The 21,508-nt window shown below is 42.1% G+C and overlaps 2 protein-coding genes across 2 annotated transcripts in view; one reads left to right on the top strand and one right to left on the bottom strand.

Moving 5' to 3' along the window:
• cdh23 (cadherin-related 23) overlaps nucleotides 1-21,508 on the bottom strand; it is a 358,315-nt gene that overhangs the window by 30,814 nt on the left and 305,993 nt on the right. The window lies entirely within an intron of this gene.
• vsir (V-set immunoregulatory receptor) lies at nucleotides 497-21,487 on the top strand. Its single transcript, XM_072677390.1, has 7 exons — nucleotides 497-699; nucleotides 11,460-11,858; nucleotides 12,097-12,144; nucleotides 13,046-13,156; nucleotides 13,371-13,398; nucleotides 13,723-13,898; nucleotides 18,882-21,487. The coding sequence occupies exons 1-7, from the start codon at nucleotides 645-647 to the stop codon at nucleotides 18,917-18,919; spliced, it is 855 nt and encodes a 284-aa protein (XP_072533491.1). The 5' UTR covers nucleotides 497-644; the 3' UTR covers nucleotides 18,920-21,487.

The following is a 21,508-nucleotide window of genomic DNA, read 5'->3' as shown; positions in this document are numbered from 1 at the left end:
GACGAATGCACCAATAGAAATGACTTGAAATTATTTTATACCGACTTTACCTTCAGTGTAAACGTTTTTATGAAGAAGTCCCTGTGGAGTATTTCTATCGGCGCACTCGTCATGACATTCTGACACCATATAAACGACGACTGCCAGGTTCACATCATGCCAACAAGTTTTAAAAATGGCAAATTAGAGCTGACTGAGTCCAGGTTAATGTAGATCACCTGACACTGTCATCAACTGTGGGGCAGAAGTTTGCTGTAGGGGTTTGTGAGGTTTGGGCTGCTGTGAAATATTTGCTTCATTTAAAGAAGTTATTGGATAAAGTTGAATAAAACCCAAATGCTCAGTAACTCTAATTACCATAGGCTGCACTACAGAGAGAGAGAGAGAGAGAGAGAGAGAGAGAGAGAGAGTGGGTGAGTGGGTGAGTGAGTGGGTGGGGTGTGGGGGCTAGTGATCCTCTGTCTCGAGGCGTAGTCTTGAGTCAGTATCGGGTTGCTGAGTTGTCCTCACCCTCACTGACAGACCAGAGCTGCTCCGCTGAGGGTCAGGCAGCTTCTCCCTGGAGTCTCCTCAGACTGAACCACCGACTACAGTCCACAGAGAACCGGTCCCGGTACTACAGCGGGTCTGCACGGACAGTCTCGATGGATTTAACCGCAGCTGTGTGTCTTGTCCTGTCTCTTTTTCTGGCTGTTCGAGGTGAGTCAAGTCCCAACACGGCATGTCTCTCCTGCACAGGCTGCTTCACACTGCTCTCAGTGCTGCTGGGCGTGTGTGAACCTGCACCGGCTCCTGTCCTTGTGCTCGCTTCCAAGGCTGAAGCGCAGCGGGGGTGCTGGGTCAGGGAGCGTTGGGTCAGGGGGTGCTGGGTCAGGGACAGGGTCCCACGCGTCTGTTTTTATTGGCTTGTGTGTTTTACTCGCATTTAATCAGCGCGAGGCTGGTTAATTACAGCCCAGTCTACTCACTCACACCTTCAGCAGACACTGCGTGGCTTTAGGATCCGTTAAACCCAAATTCCTCAGGCTTTTAAACCTCTCCGTTTCCTCTGCGAACTTTCCTCTGTGAAACTAGCGAGGCTGCGAGGCAGCGAGGCAGCACCCGCGCCTTTAATTTCCTGTTGTTTGTAGCGTTTGCACGGCATGGAGGGCGTGGTCACAGCGACTGTCCTTATTAATATTCAGTAGCATGTAAATAGCAGCCGCCTGATTGGCTCTGAGCGTTCGAATCTCTGCCCCCTTTTGAATATTTGGCGCGCCTTTTCCGCCCAGGTGCAGCTGAGAGGACGTTCGAGTGAACGAGTCAGGGATTCATAAATTGAGCCAGCTTCAAAGAGTCGGTTCGGTGACTCATGGTAGGAATTAATAAAGAAAAGCGAGGTCATACGTAATTAATTACGAGTTCAAAGAGATGAACTGTTGTTGGACTTTAATGTTAAAGTTTACGATTTGTGAATCGGTTCGACCCGTATATTCAGTAAAGAACCGATTCCAAGGAATGATTCGTTCGTTCATCCGTCCATCGTTGACTCCAAAAGAGTCAGAATTTCACTCCTGAAGTTGTGAAAAACTACATGTTTCTTATTCAAATATGTTATTTCTGTGAGAACACAGTATGTTTGTAAAATAAATAAGAATAGTTTGTTGCTTAAATAAGAATTAAAACCAAAGATTTGAAGTAAATGACAACACAGCATTAAACGTTAAAAAAATCACGACTTCTCACTGCATTATTTTATTTGCACGTTTAGGTAGACTATTAAAAATCATTATTAATTTAGTGTGGGAAACTGAACAGCACAGCACACTGTTTCATATGGCCTAAAACACCGTCCTATCGTCCCAGACACTCTGTAAAAGATGTCATATGTCACCTTAGCCAAGGCCCTATCATGCGAACATCCCGACACGCTGACCTACATGACTTAAGACACCGTCCCATTAAACAAACTCCCCGACATGCTGTCATATATGACCTAAGGAACCTTTTCATCATGCTGACACACTGCCCAACAGCAAATGACTCTTTCAATGTATTTCGGAGACAAAGAGAAGTACCCACAACCTCAACAATTGCTTGATGTTTGTTTAATCTAAAGTCTGGGCTGTCTTGAAGTTGTACATGGTGGATTTTGAAGTATCATTGTCCAGTTGTGGTTTCTCGATTGGCTGTGTTGCACTTTCTAAAATAGACCCCTTCACTTCATGCTTAACAGTTGGCAAGGTGTTTACCTATGGCCAGAGATGTTCACTGTAGCTTCGTCAGCCCACATCTCTTGTTTCTGAATGCCTCTGGTGTCTCCAGACATTGTTTGCAGACATCTGATGTTGACTGTAGTGATGAGGCTGCAGACAGACACAACTCTACTCAGTAGAACAGGGCACGTCCACTCCTGTGTTGGAGAAACCTTTTCTCAGGTCATCTGGACGTTTAGGGGCCAGCATATTAAGCTCAGTTATATCGGAGAGTTTCTTTGGGCTCTCAGATCTTGCATTGACTTCCACAGTTGTTCTTAATCTTTTCCTAGTGGCATTTTGGCAGTTACTGACCCACCAAACCAGTCCTAATGAGTCAGTTATGGTCCAACAAGTTCATTAATCCTGAGACTGTACAACTGGAAGGGTGCAAACTCTCACAAACTCACTTTCAATTTTCCAATTTAAATATAAAGAAAGCGTCTCAGAAAATCATCTACCGTAGACATTATGTTTAATTCTTTAAATTAAACAAAAAACATCATTTGGACTAGGGTGCCCACATTTTGGCACATTTCCACGTGCAACTGTATGTGAACTAATGTCCCAAAATACTTTGATCCATTCTAACAAACACGTTTCAAGCTGTCGCTGTTCAAAACTGATTACTGGTCACTTCTTCCTTTTAGTATCTTACTGAGATGGTGCCCTGGAAAGTGCTGCTACTGACACACTTCATACACACAGGTGGTTTACAACATGTACCACCTGAGACAAGTAAAGTCAGTGCACCACCCTTCTCAGCAGGGTGCTCTGCACTCCCCTGATACCTTCCCTCACAAACCCATGGTGACTGAAAGTCTTGAAGGGTCACAGCTTGAGAATAAACAGATTCAGACCGGTGAGGCTGGTTTGGAGGCTGGTTTGGAGGCAGTTGTAATGAGCAAAAGAGGATTGATTTGTGCGGATGTGACAGTAGGGTGCCTCCCTGGGACCCAGCTGGCTTTGCGAGTCCCAGGCTGCAGATGCTGACTTCCTCACCTTTCCTGGAGTTAAAGAGGACCCTGAATAGACTGAATTGATTCTTACATTTCATCTGGGATAGATTGAAAGCCGGATAAATAAAAAAAAGTACTGAGGAGCGTCAACTGTCTGTCAAAATGTGTGTTACTAATATTAAGAGTTTTTGATCAACTGCAGTTGATTTTATGTAGATCGCATTGTTAGAGAAGGTAGTAGGATTATAATTGTTATCATTTCAATGAAAATTAAAGTGGGGGACGGTGGATGTTAAGATGTTTAGATGCTGCTCCTGGATGACATTCCTAGCCTCTTGGGTCTGTAAATCTCACTGATGATAAGAAAGACGACATCCACTGAGAGACAGTACCAGTGCATGGAGCTGAGGAGGAAAACGGGCAGCAAGACAAAAGGTGCAAGGTGACCCAGTTGTCCGGTACAAGACTGCTGAGCTTTAAACGTCGCAGACATTTAACAAAACACAGTCTCGTTCTCAGACCAGTGACAGACGTGTCTGCAGCTGATTCTTATTAGTTCCTTATTTTTAAAAGGGTGTCATCGCTGATAAAAACAGAACTGACATTTTGTCTGGAGAGGAAGAAGTGAAAAAGAGCATTTAAAGAGCTCTGCTATATCATTCAGGGTTTAGGATCAAAATACATCCTCAAACTCTGTTTTAGGGTTTTTAATACAGTAGCAAGTGGACCCCCTCCTCTATGCTCCTATTAACAGCCTGCTGAAGGCGAGACACTCGCACCTGAGAAAGCAAGTCAAGTGCAGCACGTTCATGGAGTTCACAATTTCCAAGTGTAACTGCATCCACAACCCAGTTCTGCTGCTGACCTCTGGTAGTGGATCTAGCCTTATGAGGAACTTTGAAAGTAAGGTTTTAACCCCTTAAACATAAGTTAAATAAGTGTAGGTTTCAACGTGTTAAAAACATAGGCCTAAATGGCAGTGACTTGTTGGTAAGACTAATGGTTTGTATTTCACATGAAAGCCGTACGTCTGTCATTAGTAAACAGGACATTGGATTAATCTGACACTGACAAATGGCAGTGGAAAATATTACCACCTCAGCAGTTCCTCTAAACGGATCAATAGCAGTTCAACCGGTGTCTACGGTTTTACTTCAGTCACATGGTCACAGTAAATTGCATTTCCATGGCATATGACCGCATGTTGTGTCTAGCCCCAAGGCTACACTTACAGCAGCAGCCTGAGAGCCTTTCTGAACTGTCTCTGAAAGTAAGCCAGTGGACGCTTTCCTGCAATCAAAGCCTGGTTGAGAGAAGCTTTTGGGTTTTCTGACTGGCGGCACTGAGTGATCAGATGCTGGGTAATCAGAAAGCGATGGGAAGCAAACAACTATTTGGAGGCTGTTGATTTTACATTGTAAGAAATCAAAGCATGTTTTCTTACTTTACACTTTTTACTTTGACTAACTTTCTGCCAGTTGCTCTTAATGTTGTCCTGATGATTGGCTGGACCAATAGAAATGCTGAAACATTTGGAATCAAATATTTTGATATGGACGTCATTAAAAGTTACGTTTTTTTGCCTCTCCTGTAAAGTTATTGTGGAGATACAAGGTTTTTCCATGACATACGTTGACTAAATTTTGTGGCTTTTATTATGTAGGAAAGTACAAAGATTGGGACGGTATTAGCTAATACTCCACATTACGGTTCTTAGAGATCGGACTGGGGGAGAAAAAAGTCGAGGACTAGGTCTTGGCTTGAATGCATGGTTCTAAGACAACCCTTTAATTGCTGTTACTTTGATCTCATCTACAGAACTGGTTCTGCAAAGCAAATATCCACTTCTTTACAGATAACACTCTCTAGCTGCATTATTGTAAGCATGTGAAAACAGGAGATCAGTATGAAGTAGGCGGGGCCTAATTGCTAGATCTTTCCCTATTTCAAGGCATTATTTTAAAGGTCGAAGCGGACCCCCGTCCTGATGAGATCCCTCCCGAGACTGGAAATGGGCCTCCGGACGGGAGAATAATGGACACAGATTGGAACAATCAGGAAGAATGGGAATAATGGATTGGAAAGGAATCAGATTTAACTCCATTGTCCGTGTGAGAGACAGGAAAAGACACAGTAGTCCCAAGCTACTCGCAATCACACTGCGGGCTTTTCCTATTGCTCTTCCTCACAGCCCGACCTACTCGGATCTAGGCGTGCTCATAAACACTGAGAACGTAACTAAAACAGGTAACGGCTAGCTTTTATAGGTCAGCGCAGACCATGAGCCTGTGCATATGCTCAGCAATGTCACTAATATTCACAGGATATCCGTATAGGTAAACAGACGTGGGCATCTGTCAGGGTAACCCAAACCAAGCAGCTTCCCTAAACACTAGGTAACTGGGTCCGGGAGTTTATGAATATTGCAAATATGGCATTTGACTCTCAGTTGTTGGTCAACTGACCCTGCCTTGGTCTCAGGACAGTGGATCATGAGTTGCGTTAGCACTGGGCTGTTGCTAAGACTGCACGATATGTTGTTTGCTGATGTATGTTTTAATTCAATGGGGCATGTCTGAATAATGCAGGGCTACCTTTAACTAGATCATATCAAAAGGGGGAAGCAATATTTAACAACAGAATCACAATATCTGATATTTTGGGATTTATCTGTATCGTCCAGCTGTGCTGCGGCCTTTAAGTAGACAAATAAGACCATTTGAACGCACTCTGAGTCACTGTACTGATTATATATAGTTGGATTATACTGTATATCATATAATGTTCAGTCAACTAGACATACAGACTAGCTGTACCTACTATAGCTGATGTTATCTAGCTGTTAACTGCTGTAGGTGATGTTGGCTAAATGGTCGCTACTCTAGACAATGTTAGCTCGATGTTAACTACTCTAGCCTATGATAGGGAGATGTAAACTACTCTAGCTGATGTTAGCTAGATGCTAATTACTCCAGCTTAGGTTAGCTAGATGTAAACTACTCTAGCTGATGTTAGCTAGATGTTAGGTATCCAGCTTAGGTTAGCTAGATGTATACTACTCTAGTCGATGTTAACTAGATGTTAGGTACCCAGCTTAGGTTAGTTAGATGTTAGGTATCCAGCTTAGGTTAGTTAGATGTTAGGTATCCAGCTTAGGTTAGTTAGATGAAAACTACTCTAGCTGATGTTAACTAGATGTTAGGTATCCAGCTTAGGTTAGTTAGATGAAAACTACTCTAGCTGATGTTAACTAGATGTTAGGTATCCAGTTTAGGTTAGTTAGATGTTAGGTATCCAGCTTAGGTTAGTTAGATGTAAACTACTTTAGCTGATGTTAGCTAGATGTTAGGTATCCAGCTTAGGTTAGCTAGATGTAAACTACTTTAGCTGATGTTAGCTAGATGTTAGGTATCCAGCTTAGCTAAGCTCGATGTAAACTTCACTAGCTGGTATTAGCTTGGTCACTTAGCTTTGTTTGCTTATTAGTTCATCTGAATTGTATTATTCATCACATATGGAAACCTACTAATTACCCTTAGTTAATTGTGTGCTAATTCTGTGGTGGACCAAATAGCCATTCAGAGACCTAAATTAGTCAGCTGATGAATGTTGTTTACGGTAACACTGTGCACTTTGTGCCATCTGCATATGTGTCATATCAAAGCACCAGGACTTTTCCTTTTGTGGTCTGCTCAGCCTTCTGTGTTGTGTGCTTTCTGTATTGTGTAGATTAGGAAAGTCTTTATCTGTGAAATGTGTGGTCGTACACATTTGTCTGAGTTTCCCTGGGGTTTTCGTAGCAAAACAGTTGCAGTGCAGCGTCCGAGCAACAGCAGACCCAAAATGATCCCTTGGCCTTTGCTGCAGCAGTGTATTCGGGAGGAGGGTGGCTGAGGCCACAACAGGAAGGAAGTCTCTGCCCCTCAAACACTAGCACTAACGTCTTTATCACTGTAAGACATCCTGTATGCACTTTTTTCATTGTGTACATCTTTTCTTCCCTCTATTGCTGCTTTTACCTTCTACCTACCTGGGTTAAAAACGGAAAACATTGCAATGATATTAATATATCTTGTGATATATATTCATTTTTGGACAAAATGAATTGATGTTTTGTCAAAACACCTACAAAATGCACCTAAAAGATTTACTGATCAGAGGCTTATGTGCATACTGTTGTGGCCTCCTGTGAATGGAGCTGCAGTGGTATACCAGTTTTAGGAATACAATGGCATGGAAATTGATGGTAAACATACCATGTACATGTGCTTAATTCTGGTATCAAAGCAAAAGTAACTGGCGGGACAAGTTTAAAAAACAAGTGATTATTGAATATATATATATATATATATATATATATTAGTGAATCAAGTGATTATTGAAAAATCAGCAGATTAACTCCAGTATTATCTGAATACAAAGTTATTTCTAGTAGTTTTTGTATTTATTTATCTATTTATTTTTTTTTTTCAAAAGGGAGACTTTTTATATATACTTCCTTTATAAGAAGTGTTTACTACAGTTCAGCTTTTGTTTAACCAATAAAACTTCAGTTTTTATTCATTTACTGATCAATTAAACTGATGATAATTAACTAAATAATAATAATAGGAAAAAAGATGAGTGGTGAAATACCATATACTATGATACTAATGGTACTTCAACCACTTAAACATAAACCTTGTCGTTTCAACTCTACCTGTGATGTCACAGTTTGAGACATAGTATGCTGTGAAACCCACCTATGTGCTCTCTCTCTAGCACCACTCTCCACACACACACACACACACACACACACACACACACTCTTACACAGCCACACACACCCACACACACACATATATAAAAGAGACCTGAGGTAGTTAGAATGAAAGCTGTTCTGTCATTGCCGACAGGAACAAAAGTCAAACTAGTCATCCTTGTCATATCGGTGGTCTCTGCACTCCCACTGTGTTAGTAAATGACCTCAGCTCACGGTGTCGTGGGACTGCACCATGCAGACTGCTTTCCCCAACGTTCATTTAACCTCTCTTCAGGGTAATGCACTCAGGTCTGACCACGCTGAACCAGTGTAAGTTGGCCGGAGGCAAACATGTTATTTTGAAGCCACAGGCTATTCGTAGTGGATGTTTGCATGACTCACAAATATAATTTAAGAAATGGACTGAAGGACTGAAGGAAAGAAAACCCCCTTAAAACACCACGAGAGAATCACAGACTTTCACCGGCACAATGTGAAAGTGAAGCGCTCTGACTCATTTCAGATTTGCTGATTGTGGGATCTGTGTGATGATATAGTGTATATAAGTTATTGTGGTCAAACAGGTAGTCTAAAGTCTACCCTTCATCTCACTCTCATTCTCTAGATCAGTCTGGCTTCTGCAAACATGGCTTTCCCCCCAAATGACACAACTTCTAAAAATACAGAACAGAAACCTGCTCACAAATGAACCCCTTCAAAAGTCCACACTGATGAAATAGGCGTTATACTGAAAGTCATTGGCACTGTTTGAGGGTAGGAACGTGCATTTTTAAAGGTCCTATATCCTCTATTTATTTATTTTTTTAGTTATTTTTGCATGATTATTTTCCCAACCTGTCTTTATACAGGGCAGCAAGTCAGAGCAGCGCTTATTTACATATTTACATATATAAATCACACAGTAACAAAAAGAGCTCTCTTCTGATTGGCTTCACTGTACTGCACCTCATTCAAAAAGCACTCAGAGCTGAAATACTTCTTCTGACTTTAGTCTTCTGGCAGATCTACTATGTATAAATGTAACACCACAAAAACAGTGCTATCAAAATGGGCTGCTTCCATGTATGGGTTAGGTTAGTTTCCATGTATGGACTGTTTAGACTGGAGGGTTGAGGGGGGCAGTACACTTTACACTTTAACAGTGTTTAAACACAACACCAAAAAAGGACAAATTCAGTTTCATATGGGCCCTTTAAACTTCTGATCCAAGAGCAGCCCCAGTTCATCACTTTATTCTCAAATCCTCAGACCAGACCTGATGTGGGCATGTAGAACTGTGCTTTACACATACACTGTATGTCCAAAAGTATCCAGATGCTACAGCTACTTTACCGTACACACATCAGCTGCTGTTGTAAGCTGGAGTAATCTATGATCGGCATAGGAAAGCACTGTTGGTAAAATGGGACGTTACCAAAGCCAAGCGTCAGTTAGAGGGGGTGTAGTGTAGCCCCCCCAGTAAAAGGCTATGGCGCAGGAGAACGGGTGTTGGAAAGAGGATTGTAAGTTGGAGTGGCAGACTTAATCATCCAATGTCATCCAAGTATCTGACCGTACAAATGTCCTTGTGGATGAATGCAGTCAAATCCTCACAGTAATGTTTCAACATCGAGCAAAGCTTTTCCCGAAGAGTAGAAACAGTAACTGCAGCAAAGATGGGACACATTTCAACAATCAGGTGTCCACAGACTTTTGGACATTATCATTGCAGCACAAAGCAAATGAAACCGCTAGCCAAGCAAAAACAGAGAGGAAGACTGTTAGAGGAAGAATGAACGCAGAGCAGATGGAGAGAGAGAGGGGAGTAGCCGGGGGACGTTTCTCTGAATGTACTGGTTCAGTTGTTCTAAACCCAGCACAGCAGTAAGCTTAGAAGCATGTCAGTAAGTACGGAGTCTGGCAAGTTTATACAAGACTGTACAAAGGGGCTACTGTACTATACCATCTCCACTGTGAGCCAGTGTTTGGGTTTTTCTGCAGAATACTGATCCTACAGCTTATGTGTTTGCATTTGTCAAGGCCTTGTGCTGCACTTTAACCTCTGAAGGTCAAGGCTCAAGCGCCCATTTCTGCTTTGGTACTTTGTTTTTACTGTGTTATCAACTCCCACTCTGATCAACGATGCAGTAGGAACATACATCACACAGCAGCAACTTTTTCTGGTTCCTCTGATGAATCAACAAGGCCTTGATCAGCAATGAGGCCAATGTCATCTGAATTCTGGTTTGAAATGTGTGTCTCAGGACACCCAACAATAAGGACAGCAGTCTCTGAATGAGTCACCAGTAGGTAAGATAGGGCTAACAGTTGGTTGGCGGGCGGGGGGAGACGACATGCTCGGTGCGGTTTATGTGAATCGCTTCAACAGTGATGACATTTAGGGGCGCAGAAAAAGCCAGCTAAGCATGTTCAGGCAGTCTTACACAAACAGCATGAATCATCCAGTTAAACGTGCTCCGATCAACCATGAGGAACGTGGGCTGTGTGTACTGAGCCTTTACAAAGCACACGTACACACTCGCACATAGACACCAACCAAGGAAATAACCACAAACACTCGCGTCTAGACTTCTGAGAATGCTAATGGCACTGCAGTACACGAACTTGGCTTAAATAGCTTTAATAGTAACTATTCTAATGGTGTTCAAATGTCTCAATATGAAACGATATGATTTTATGCCTTAAATTTGATATGTAGCTAGCAAAAGAGCTGGTCTTGGCCTGACCTTCAGCTGATTTAGCGATTTCTCATTGTGCTTGTCTGTATTACCGTACCACCAGCTGCCCTATGGAACAATAACTTGCACAGCTTTTAACAAAATACTGTGTACATGATTTATTTTATTATTTTTATTGGAAACCAATGTACACTTATTAGCCATAACAATAAAACCTAGACCCAGTATTGGGTAGGTCTGCTTTGTGTAGGTCCGCATTGTGGCATTAGCTCCACAAGATCTCTGAAGCTCTCCTGTGGTATTTTGCACCCAGACATTAGCAGTAGATCCTTAAGCAGATCCTCTGATCACCAGCAGAACTGTAAGTTGTGAGGTGCAGCTTCCATGTATTGCATCAGTGAGCCTTGCCTATGATATTTGTCGCTGGTTAACTGACCAATGCATATCAGGAACACCTCATAAGACTGGCCTGATGTTTTGGAGATGTTCTGGCACAGTTATCTAGTGTCTCAGATTCTTACAAAGATCTTTCATGAACTGAAGGTCATTGCTGCCTATTATGTGGATCCCACCAACCGACAAGAACCACTGGAACCATATAATCAGTGTTATTCGCTTCACTACACATTATGGTTTTAATGTTATGGCAGTTTAATGTACATATTTTATTTGAATACTTAATACTTAAGTGTATTTAGACCAGGCTGGCACTGGTCCATATCAGAAGATACTTGCAGATAGATGGTGATGGGACGTGGCCTTCAGATTGTCCTGTTAACCTCTCACTAACGTCCGTATTTCTTTTCTACCATTTGTTCTTTCTTAGCGAACAGTGACCATCACGCCCACTCATTCAGCGTCTCCACACCCCACATTTCCTACACTTGCCCGGAGGGGGCCAACGTCACGCTGGTCTGCACTCAGTCCGGAGCCCTGGCCCACCCCAAAGATCGCATGCAGTACGCCTGGCTTTTCACGGCGCACATGGATCAGCGGTGCCACGACCACTCCCACCCGCGCAGCCTCAAGAACGCCCATGGCAACCGTTCTCTGGGCGTGGTGTACGGAGCACAGGCTCATTCGTTCTCCGTCACACTGCTGGACGTGACGCACAAAGACCAGGGCCGATACTGCTGCCTTAGTCTGGACCTGCTACCAAAAGACAACCACAAGGCCAGCGTTCAGCAGAGTGCACACAGCCACATACTGCTGACCATCATACCACGTAAGAGACTTAAGATATAACCGGTCAGTTTACAGCATCTCTGATAATAACTGACACACCTTCACTCCACAACCCACTTGGATCTTTGGTCACTGCAGTACACCTGATGTGGATTTTTGTAGTTTTGAGGTGGAAAATGGTCAAAAAAAGGAAGGTGTGACCATGCATGTTGGCTTTATGTGCAGGTTTAAAAGAAAAAGAAGGACCAATCAATATTGTCTCGTATGTCTTTTCACAGGTCGAGACGACCTGAACTGCACAGTGTTTGAATACACGGCTCCGCAAGGTACAGTCAACTGTTCTAATCCCCCCCCCCCCCCCGGTTTTCAAAGCGTGGTATTACCAATCATTGAGCTCCCACTGCGCACCCATCCTGTGGCTCTCTTAAATGCACAGGGGAAATGAGCTTTTTTGGCAACGTAGATTGACACACAACCGATATGACGCATCGCGGCATGTCGTAATTTTGAAATTCCATCCTCATTTCGAGATACTGTCAATAGTTCTTTAAAGGCTGTGGTATATGGTATTATCGTTATACCGCCCAAGCTTACTTTACACTAGGACAACACTGTAAATTCAGTTGATTAGTTATGGTCTGTAGAATTGTTGTAGTAAATGATAATATCATGAACCTAATTCAGCAATTCACTTTGCTAGCTCTAAGAAAATGATGGAATCATTTCTAATAATAACACAGAAGTTTATTTTTTGATCCATTACATTTGTTTGGTTGGAAACTAAAATAAATATGATCCCTCCTGGACAAGCTTATCCACTTCACTCTCGGATCTTTGTTTCATGTATGTGTAACACAGAACTCACACAGAACCACAGTGAGCACTAATTCTGCAGTATTTGTGTGGTAGTTAATGTTATAGATCGAAAAATCTATCTGCTAAATATCATATCAGACAATTTTCAGTCAAAATATATGAGGCTGATCACATCACTGACCTGGATATTGGGTTAGTCCTGAGGCTAAGCTAATCAATAAAAATATCAAATCAAATGACTACATTTACACCTAAAAACACTCTAGATCATTTTCCAAAAAGATCACTGACATGAACTGCTGTTACAGTTTTTACAAGTGAAAACAAACACTACTTTTTCAGTATCAAGCCACCTCTAATAATTGTACATGATTTTTCACATTTTGACATTCTTTCTCTCTTGCTCCTCAGCCTCAGTGGCTGCAGGTTTGGCGACTGCAGCATGCATTATGGGTATTCTATGTCTGCCTCTTATCCTGGTTCTGGTGTATCGCCAAAGACAAGGAGCACATGGGAGCCGACGTGAGTACATAAACAAACACACACACACAATTGCTTCCTTAAACATCAATACACACTATCCCCATGTGGATAGAGGCACGGAGCTCAAAGCTCTTGTATGAGCCTGCTGGCCTCACATCCTGAGCTATGCTACAGGCTTAGCATGTGGGCGCAGACTAAAGTTGGCCTTTTTCCTGCTATACAATGAGCCATTTCTCTTTCCTGCCCCGCACAGGTGCACACGAACTGGTCCGCATGGACAGGTGAGTTCCCACAGTTCATCAGAGTTTGCTTCTCGGGTTTTGTACTGGAGCTATGAGGCTAATGTTGATAATAAATAGTGGAAGCTTGTGCCTCGTCTCAACAACAGATTTGCTAGTTATAACACCAATACAATATATCAATACATTATATCTGGCTAATAATATATAATGTGGCTGTATATTTACAGCTATGTTAGTCCCATAGCTCCAGTACATGAACTAAACAAGCAAGCATGTAGCTAATTAGCTTCAGTTGAAGTAAAATATGTAACTGTTGAATTTTCTGTCGCTCCATTCTCTCCTTACTGTTGTCTATCTCTCCAGTGAGGCCCAGGGGCACGAGAACCCTGTGTTCATGGCCGGTTCACCTCAGCCCAGAACTCGGACCGTGTCTCAAATCCTGACCCGCCAGTCATCCGAAACGGGTCGCCACCTTCTGTCAGACCCTGGCACCCCCCTTACTCCAAACCCACATGGCGATGTATTCTTCCCTGCACAAGGTTAGAGACACACCATACACTTCATTTGGTGTCACATCAAACACAACCAAAGAGAGGCAAATACATATGAAGAGAGCACCACTCAGCAAAACAACAACAGAGTAGGACAGTCAAAGCTGCAGAGTCTGCTGGTGCAGTAGAGATCTTTTCTTTTATGAAACTGATGATGGGTTTTTCTTCCTTAAATGCTACTAAGCTTTAAAACAAGCTTTTTTTAAGAATGTTATGTAACATCATCATTTAAAAGTAGACCACTGTGCTCCACTACACAAACACTACCCCACATTAAGAGGTACAGAGCGTGAGTGTGTGCTGTTTCAGTCTAGATATGTAACCTGATCGGATAAGATTAATTATTCTTTCCTCATATTCGTCATTTTTCGCTGATATTATCTCAATATACCGTCTGAGCTGTTTAGGCTTATTTACATCCAGTGAGTCACCAATGACGGCAATCATCAGAAGAAGTTTCAGAAGAATTGTAAATGTAGTTTGTGCCAGCTTCTGTATGGCAACAGAAGCTGGTGAACCACACACAAGCAGAGTCAGCCTATTTCATGCGGGGGAGTAGCTGGAAGAGTTCTGGTTCAGCAGAACTCTGTGATAAAGGCCTGTTTGTGGAAAATGGAGCCTACAGTTCAAGACACTCCAGCTCACACCCTCACAAACACTCACTCCTTACTGCATGCTGTGGGAGAGAGCAAAACAGCATGCCGAGTCAGTCTCCCACACACAACTGCAATCCTACTCCATCCCCACTGTTTGAATCTGACACTTCACTACGAAACATGAAACATCTGGGTAGACTGAAGGAGGAGACACATTTTTATATATCCAGTCAGAATGTGAAGCTGTACAAATGTTCCATGTGTGTTATATATAAATATTATATATACACATTTTTTTATACTGCAAATTACCAACAGCAGCCACCAGCCAAAAGCTATGTAAGGAAATCTGCAAAGCAAGTGCAGCTTCACTTCCTTCATTTCTTTTTGAACTAAAAATCGCCATGTTCCCGTATTTCAGCACACATATCCTCAATCCTTAAACCCACTAATAGTCTCTCTCACACACACACACACACACACACACCCTCGCACATTCCGTAAATTCCCCACTCAGAACGTCTCTCTTTCTCAAGCAGCAGCCTCAAGAGACTAGAGGTGTAGCAAAACATACACAAACACATCCATGCAGGTTTGCTGCTCTGATGAATGACTGTATCCATATTCCATATAACCCAACAGAAGAACATTATAGTGATCAAAACACGACAATAGTAAGACAAGCCAGTTTTCAACCATTCCACACATATTGCAACATATTGTGGTTTATGTTCATTTGTTCTTTGAGAATTGAGTATTACTGAATTAGTCTTTATAAAAATACAAAATTTGACTCCACAAGCTATTATATTAGCCCCCAACTAACACAGCACCCACAAGTAGTGTAGCTGGAGTAGCTGGAAGAGTTCTGTTTCAGCAGAACTCTGTGATAAAAGCCTGTTTGGGTAGTGGAAAATGGAGCCTACAGTTCAGGACACTCCAGCTCAAGCCTCTCAATTATACAGTACACTTTATGAAGCATTGAGTTGTAAGGTCACATTACTCTCAAATATCTTTAGCTTGCACTAAATCACTTTACACACACTTAGCAGCATATCGAGATACGGGTCTCAGTGACCGAAGCTATATTACAGCACATCCAGCCTTGCTGACTGCCATCACTGCACACATCATGAATGAACCCGGGAAGAGATGTTGTGAAATAGCACAAATTTGTGAGGAGGAACATGCCTCAAGCCCAACATGCCTCTTCCCAATCTTACGTCCTATAAATACCATCTCTACCGTGTTGACAAAGTCTTCGGAACCCTCCACCACCCCCTCACCCCCCTTTAACTCTGCCAGATTAGCTCTACTTACTGGGGGGATTTGTGAAATTGTAAGGCAATGTAAGATTAACGGACCAGTAGAAATGCTCCAGAATTACTTTTTACTTTGACGTCCACTGAAAGTTAAGGAGGTTGATTCCTTCTCCTGTAAAGCTGCAAATTTGGACACACAAGGTTTTTTTTTACAGTAAATGTCCAAATGTTTGTGGACACCCCTTCCAATGAATGCGTTCATCTGCTATGTTAAGTTGCACTCGTTGCTAAAACTGATGTGCAAATGCACACACACACACAGCTTTTCTAGTTCCTGTAGAGACATACTGCCAATAGAATAGACTACTCTCTGGAACATGTACCTATTGGCAACACCATGCCTAACAACAAGCCTAGGCTAGAGGGTATAAAGTCCCCCAGGATTGTGAGGACTGTGTTCTTTGGAAGAGATGAGTTGAGGAGTTGGGGATAGGAGGTGGGGTGGTAATCATCCAACATTCTGACCTCACTAAGTACGCTCTTGTTACTAAAGACAATCAAATCTTTACAGCAATGCTCTGAAGTCTAGTAGAAAGCCTCACCTAGACAGTAGAGACAGTTCTTTACTTCTTTCTTCTTCTTTCTTTACGGCATTTAGCTGACGCTCTTATCCAGAGCGACTTACAAGGTTACTCGTATTACAGAGGTGGGCCAATGTAGATGTTCAGAGTCTTGCCCAAGGACTCTTATTGGTGTAGCGCAGCATAGTCACCCAGACCGAGAATCGAACCCCTGTCTCCCACATGGTGTGGTAGCTCAGTGGCAGGTGGTGGTGTTATCTGTTGCGCCACACCAACCACAGTTACAGTTACTCCAACAAAAGCAGGATCAACTCTTTTTAATACCCTTAATATTTAAAGAAACAATGAATGAGCAAGTGTCCCAATACTTTTGTCAAAATCTAAACATCTGTCTAAAGTTGATAATTTCTATAAGCAGTTATCTGCTGACCCCGATGTGATTCTGATATTATTGTGCATCCCTAGTTTTAATTCATTTGACATGTTTCTGATATAATTAAACAGGGGGTGGCTCAGATTTGTGGGTTCCGCAGCCTCTCTTTCACCAATACCACTAAAATTGCAGGTCGTCAAATACCAACTGATATTATCGTTCAACTGATATCGGTCAGGCCCTGGTTGAAACACAGGACCAGATATGCTAAAATATAGTTTTTATCAATCACAATATCTATCAATAAATTCTGCAGCTGTAGGGCTCACGCACAGCACAATCAGACATGTCTGGAAGCTGTGATTCACTCCAAGACCAGTGTGTGGGCCCTCTCGTCCCACTGCTGCATCTCTATGGGACAAGAAGGAGAGCAGGCAGTGCTGAGAGTGTCCCCACCTCTCCCCTGACCTTTCATTCTGCACACCACTTCACAACTGCAGTTTCCTCTTTTCTGACACTGTTTCAAAACACCCGCTTCTGCTTCCTTCTTCTGTTCCTGCTAACTCAGTTCCGGGAACCTGTGTGTGTGTGTGTGTGTGCGGCTTTTCAGCTGTTGCTACACTTTTCTGTTAGTGTTATTAGTATAGTACACACACTGCGCACGCGACAGACTGCGAGTGGCTGCTCATATTCTCTTGCCTACTGAGAAACACAGATATGAGGGGAAAAGTAGACCTCAAATTCACCTTCTATGAAGCGCAAAACCACAGACCACTGAGTTAATATTAGAGCGTGCGTGTGTGTGTAAGTATACGTGAGTGTGGGTGGATATTACACGGAATGTATTATATGCAGCAGTATCTGTAAATCTATTCCTAAATTAAACCATTTCAGTGTGGTATGCTTCTTTGTGTTCCGCGAACCCTCACAGGTTAGTCCTTGCACATTGTAAGAACCCTAGCAAACCTAGGATACCATAGTAGCCACCTCCAACATCCTCATAATAATCAAATACTGTAAGACTATAGGGACTGCTTAGCAAGACCAGTGCAACCACTTGGAACATTCACTCGCTTTAAAGTGTTTATTGGTATAGAAGTACAATGCAGACCACCTGGCTATATATTATGGGCCCCTGAGGGTCCACAGAGCCTGCTTTAAGAAAACAATAGGGTGAGGGTCTACAAGAACAAGGCTGCACACACCACAACACTGTACCCACAAGCAAGACTGTATTGTACAACACTGCAAATACAACTGTAACGTTCCATCAAATTCAAAGCATAATGCACTGTGGTAATATGTGGTATGTACTTCCAGCTGAGATCATAGTGAGACAGCATAGTGAGGGCTTGCGAGAGCAGAATTTAACCAGTTTAAGGTTCGGCTAGCTGACTAAGTCAATGTGTTGCAATTATTTCTCCCTCTGTTGAAAGAGCAGATTCTGTGGAAAAGTGCTTTATATGAACTGAGAGCTTTAAGCTGCTTGTGAAATCAATGAGAATCTAAATTGAGTTTAGATTGTCGCTTTGCCATCAGCAGCCAGACTCCGGGCTGGCACAGGCGTTGGTCAGCTTGTGGAGCAGTGGAGCTGGGGACCTGGTGGGAGTCCATGTGAGTTCATTGGCTGGACTCGCATGTATAGGAGGAGACATGTTTAGTCTTTAGCCTCCTAGTGTTGGGAGCATTGCAAGTGCTAGGGGGAGTTAGGAACGGATTGGGTAATTGATAGTACTATATATATATATTATATACGTTACGTTATATATATATAAACGTAGAATAGGCCCAAATATATAACCACCATAGCATAATTGCTATTTGACTTGTATGTATTGTTTTACAGGTTTTTTACATTTATCTGATATTGTAGCATTAAAAAACTTTTTGACCTAATGTGAATCTGGCAGCTGGTCTTTACATTATGTAAGAATTTCCTGATGTGGACCAATAGAAACGCTCCAAAAAGACTAAAATCAATTAATCAATCAATATATTTTTTCTTTCTCCTCTGAAATTGCCGTTTTGGTGACGATGATGTGTTTATTTTAGTTTATTATGTTTAGTTTATCATGTGTATTTGTTTACCGTCGTATTTGTAATCTGTCCATTTACTTGCTCAGTAAACTGACTCCGATCTCATTGTATCTGTCTTGCAGAGCCGATCCCAGAGTCCCCAGACTTCATGCAGGTGTAGGACGGAGAGAGTCCACAATCTGTTCCGTCTTAGCCTTCTGGAATCGCCCCATGCCTTTTCTTCTCTTCTCCATCCACTTCATCCCTCTCTCTTTCCTCAACATACTCTGTGACTAGTGGAGAGACAGTTTCTCTAACGATGAACCTTTCCCACCTGCGACAACAGCCGGGGGCCACGAGGAAGGTTATCTCACCTGCTTTATGTTGCAGTGGGGGCGGACTTTGACCGCTGGCCATAGAGTGGGTTTCCTGTTCACTGACGGCACAGACAGACCGGAATGTTCCACAGTAGAGGGGTGGTTTTTAAAGAAGGTTTTGCAAAGAGTCAAGCAGGGGTCAGTTCTGTTGGTTTGGGAGTCAGAGGCAGTTTGTCCTTTCTCTCCAACTCTCTGGCCAGTCACTGAAAGCACTGGACGGAGGTAGTACAGTTTTGCGGCATCGTTATGACGATATGGTAACGTTAGTGCTTCGTTAGAAGCCAGTCGTGGATACGGTCAGTGCTTTCAGAATAACCTTTATTAAAAAGGTCCAGAAGTGGCTTCCAACTGCTGTATCTATTTAAGGTAGAGAGCATGAAAGCATTTCTAGGAAGCACCATAGGTGCAATTTGTCTGTTCCAACGTATTAAACATAATATATCGCGGCTAGACCAATCATCTTAAATCTAGTTGATATATTTAATATTTCTCATTATGAGATTGCTGGAATAATATTATGAAACTATTTAACTTATTTCTAGAAATGTTTAATTTGTATCCAGTACTTTATTCTATTTGCAGATAACAATATTACAACAACTTTCTTAAACAATCCAAATAATCTGCAAATGGAATCAGGTGATGATAAAAAGAGTAGAAATAAGATGAATAATCCTGCAATACAATTCCTACACCAGCCTCATGATTAGAAATAGTAAATATTGCCCACCCCTAGTACATCTAGAAGACTTATCAGAGGCTCCTGCACTTTAAAGTTATCTTCTCGTTGTCTTTTCTCCTCTGAACTTTCAAGTTGATCTGTATGTTCTATATGTTCTGACTGGGAAATAAGCCCCTCCCTCCCCATTTAGTGCCTCAGTAATAATAACCGCTTGAGTAGAATGACGGACCACCATTTGAAGCTCTCCACACGTTGTCTGGTGCTTTGCATGTTGTAACATAAGCATGTTCATTGTTCAAAGTATAAGGATCTTTTAGAGGGTCATCAATTTGCAATTGTGAAGGAACCTCTTAAGGTACTTTGGGTAACCTAAAGAAAAAGGCTGTTCAAAGAACCTTAAGAGGTTCCTCTACAGTTTTTAAATTAAAGAAGCTCCAAAAGTTCCTCAAGGACTACTTTTAACAGTGTGGTGGGTCACGCTGTAGTTCTGGTGGTAAGGTTTTACTTCCATCCAAATGAAACTGCATACTGCCAAAGACCCGCCACTCTTAGCTTTAAGATGTTGAAAATATATGTATATGGTTTTGTACAACTTTTATATTGTATTTTTACAATGCGAAACGGATGCTTTTTATTGTAATGTGTGTGTGTGTGTGTGTGTGTGTGAGTGTGTGTGTGTGAGAGAGAGAGAGAGAGAGAGAGAGAGAGAGAGAGAGAGAGAGAGAGAGAGAGAGAGAGAGAGAGAGAGAGAGAGAGAGAGAGAGAGAGAGAGAGAGAGAGAGAGAGAGAACCTGAATGTCATTTTCACAGAGAAAAAAAAAAGTGTGTTGATGCTTTACTGGGTAGATGGCTGGTGTGTGGCTTGATGGATAAGCATAAGCTGATCAAATCTAAATGTTTTTTAAAGGGAGGTTTCAGTCTTGTATATGCAACAGGGTCTGCATTAGGGTCTGACTCCTATGACTGTTTGCCACATTTCTGTGACACACACATTTAAATAACATCAAATAGAGTGTAGCACTGGGGGAGACTCTCATAGACTGTATAGCCAAACGTTTTTGGACACTAGCAATAAGAACATATCAAGTATCAAGTACTGAATGATTAGTTTTGCAACTCCAACTTCAGCTCCATCAATCCATAAAACACAGTTCCACTGGGCATGGTGCCCTTAGGCTCATGTGTGGCTGTTTTAGAACATCCCATTCTGCTGGTCAGTGCTTTTCTATAGAGATTACACTCCACAGCTGTATGTGTATGCATGAATGTTCTTATTCAAAGGGGTGTCTACAAACTTTTAGGCATACAGTGTGTACAATTTTTTTGCTGGCACATTATTCCTATGCAAAGGGATGCGAAGGTCACTTATGTTTTTATTATATTAATGAAGGTGTTTTGAGTTCGGATTGTCATCAGAGGTTTCTGTTCATACTATTAAACCACACAGACACGAAATCTCGGTGCTATATTGCGGTCACTGTTACCAAATACTGCTGAATTCATATGTCGTTACTATCGCAGACCGAAATCAGCTGGACCCTAATCTGCATATGTGTGTGTGTGTGTGTGTGTGTGTGTTTTTCTGTGCAATGCCTTAAGTACCCATTCTGTGTAATACGTAAAAAACAACTGCTGTAAAAAATCTATTAAAAATCTGTTTATTTTGTACAATAAAAAAGTATCTTTGTTAGTGTTATCAGAGTTATTGTGT

Source organism: Salminus brasiliensis, chromosome 4, assembly GCF_030463535.1.
Source record: "Salminus brasiliensis chromosome 4, fSalBra1.hap2, whole genome shotgun sequence".
Classification (NCBI taxonomy): domain Eukaryota; kingdom Metazoa; phylum Chordata; class Actinopteri; order Characiformes; family Bryconidae; genus Salminus; species Salminus brasiliensis.
The sequence above is the reverse complement of the archived record's forward strand: the minus strand, read 5'-3'. Positions and strand labels throughout refer to the sequence as shown.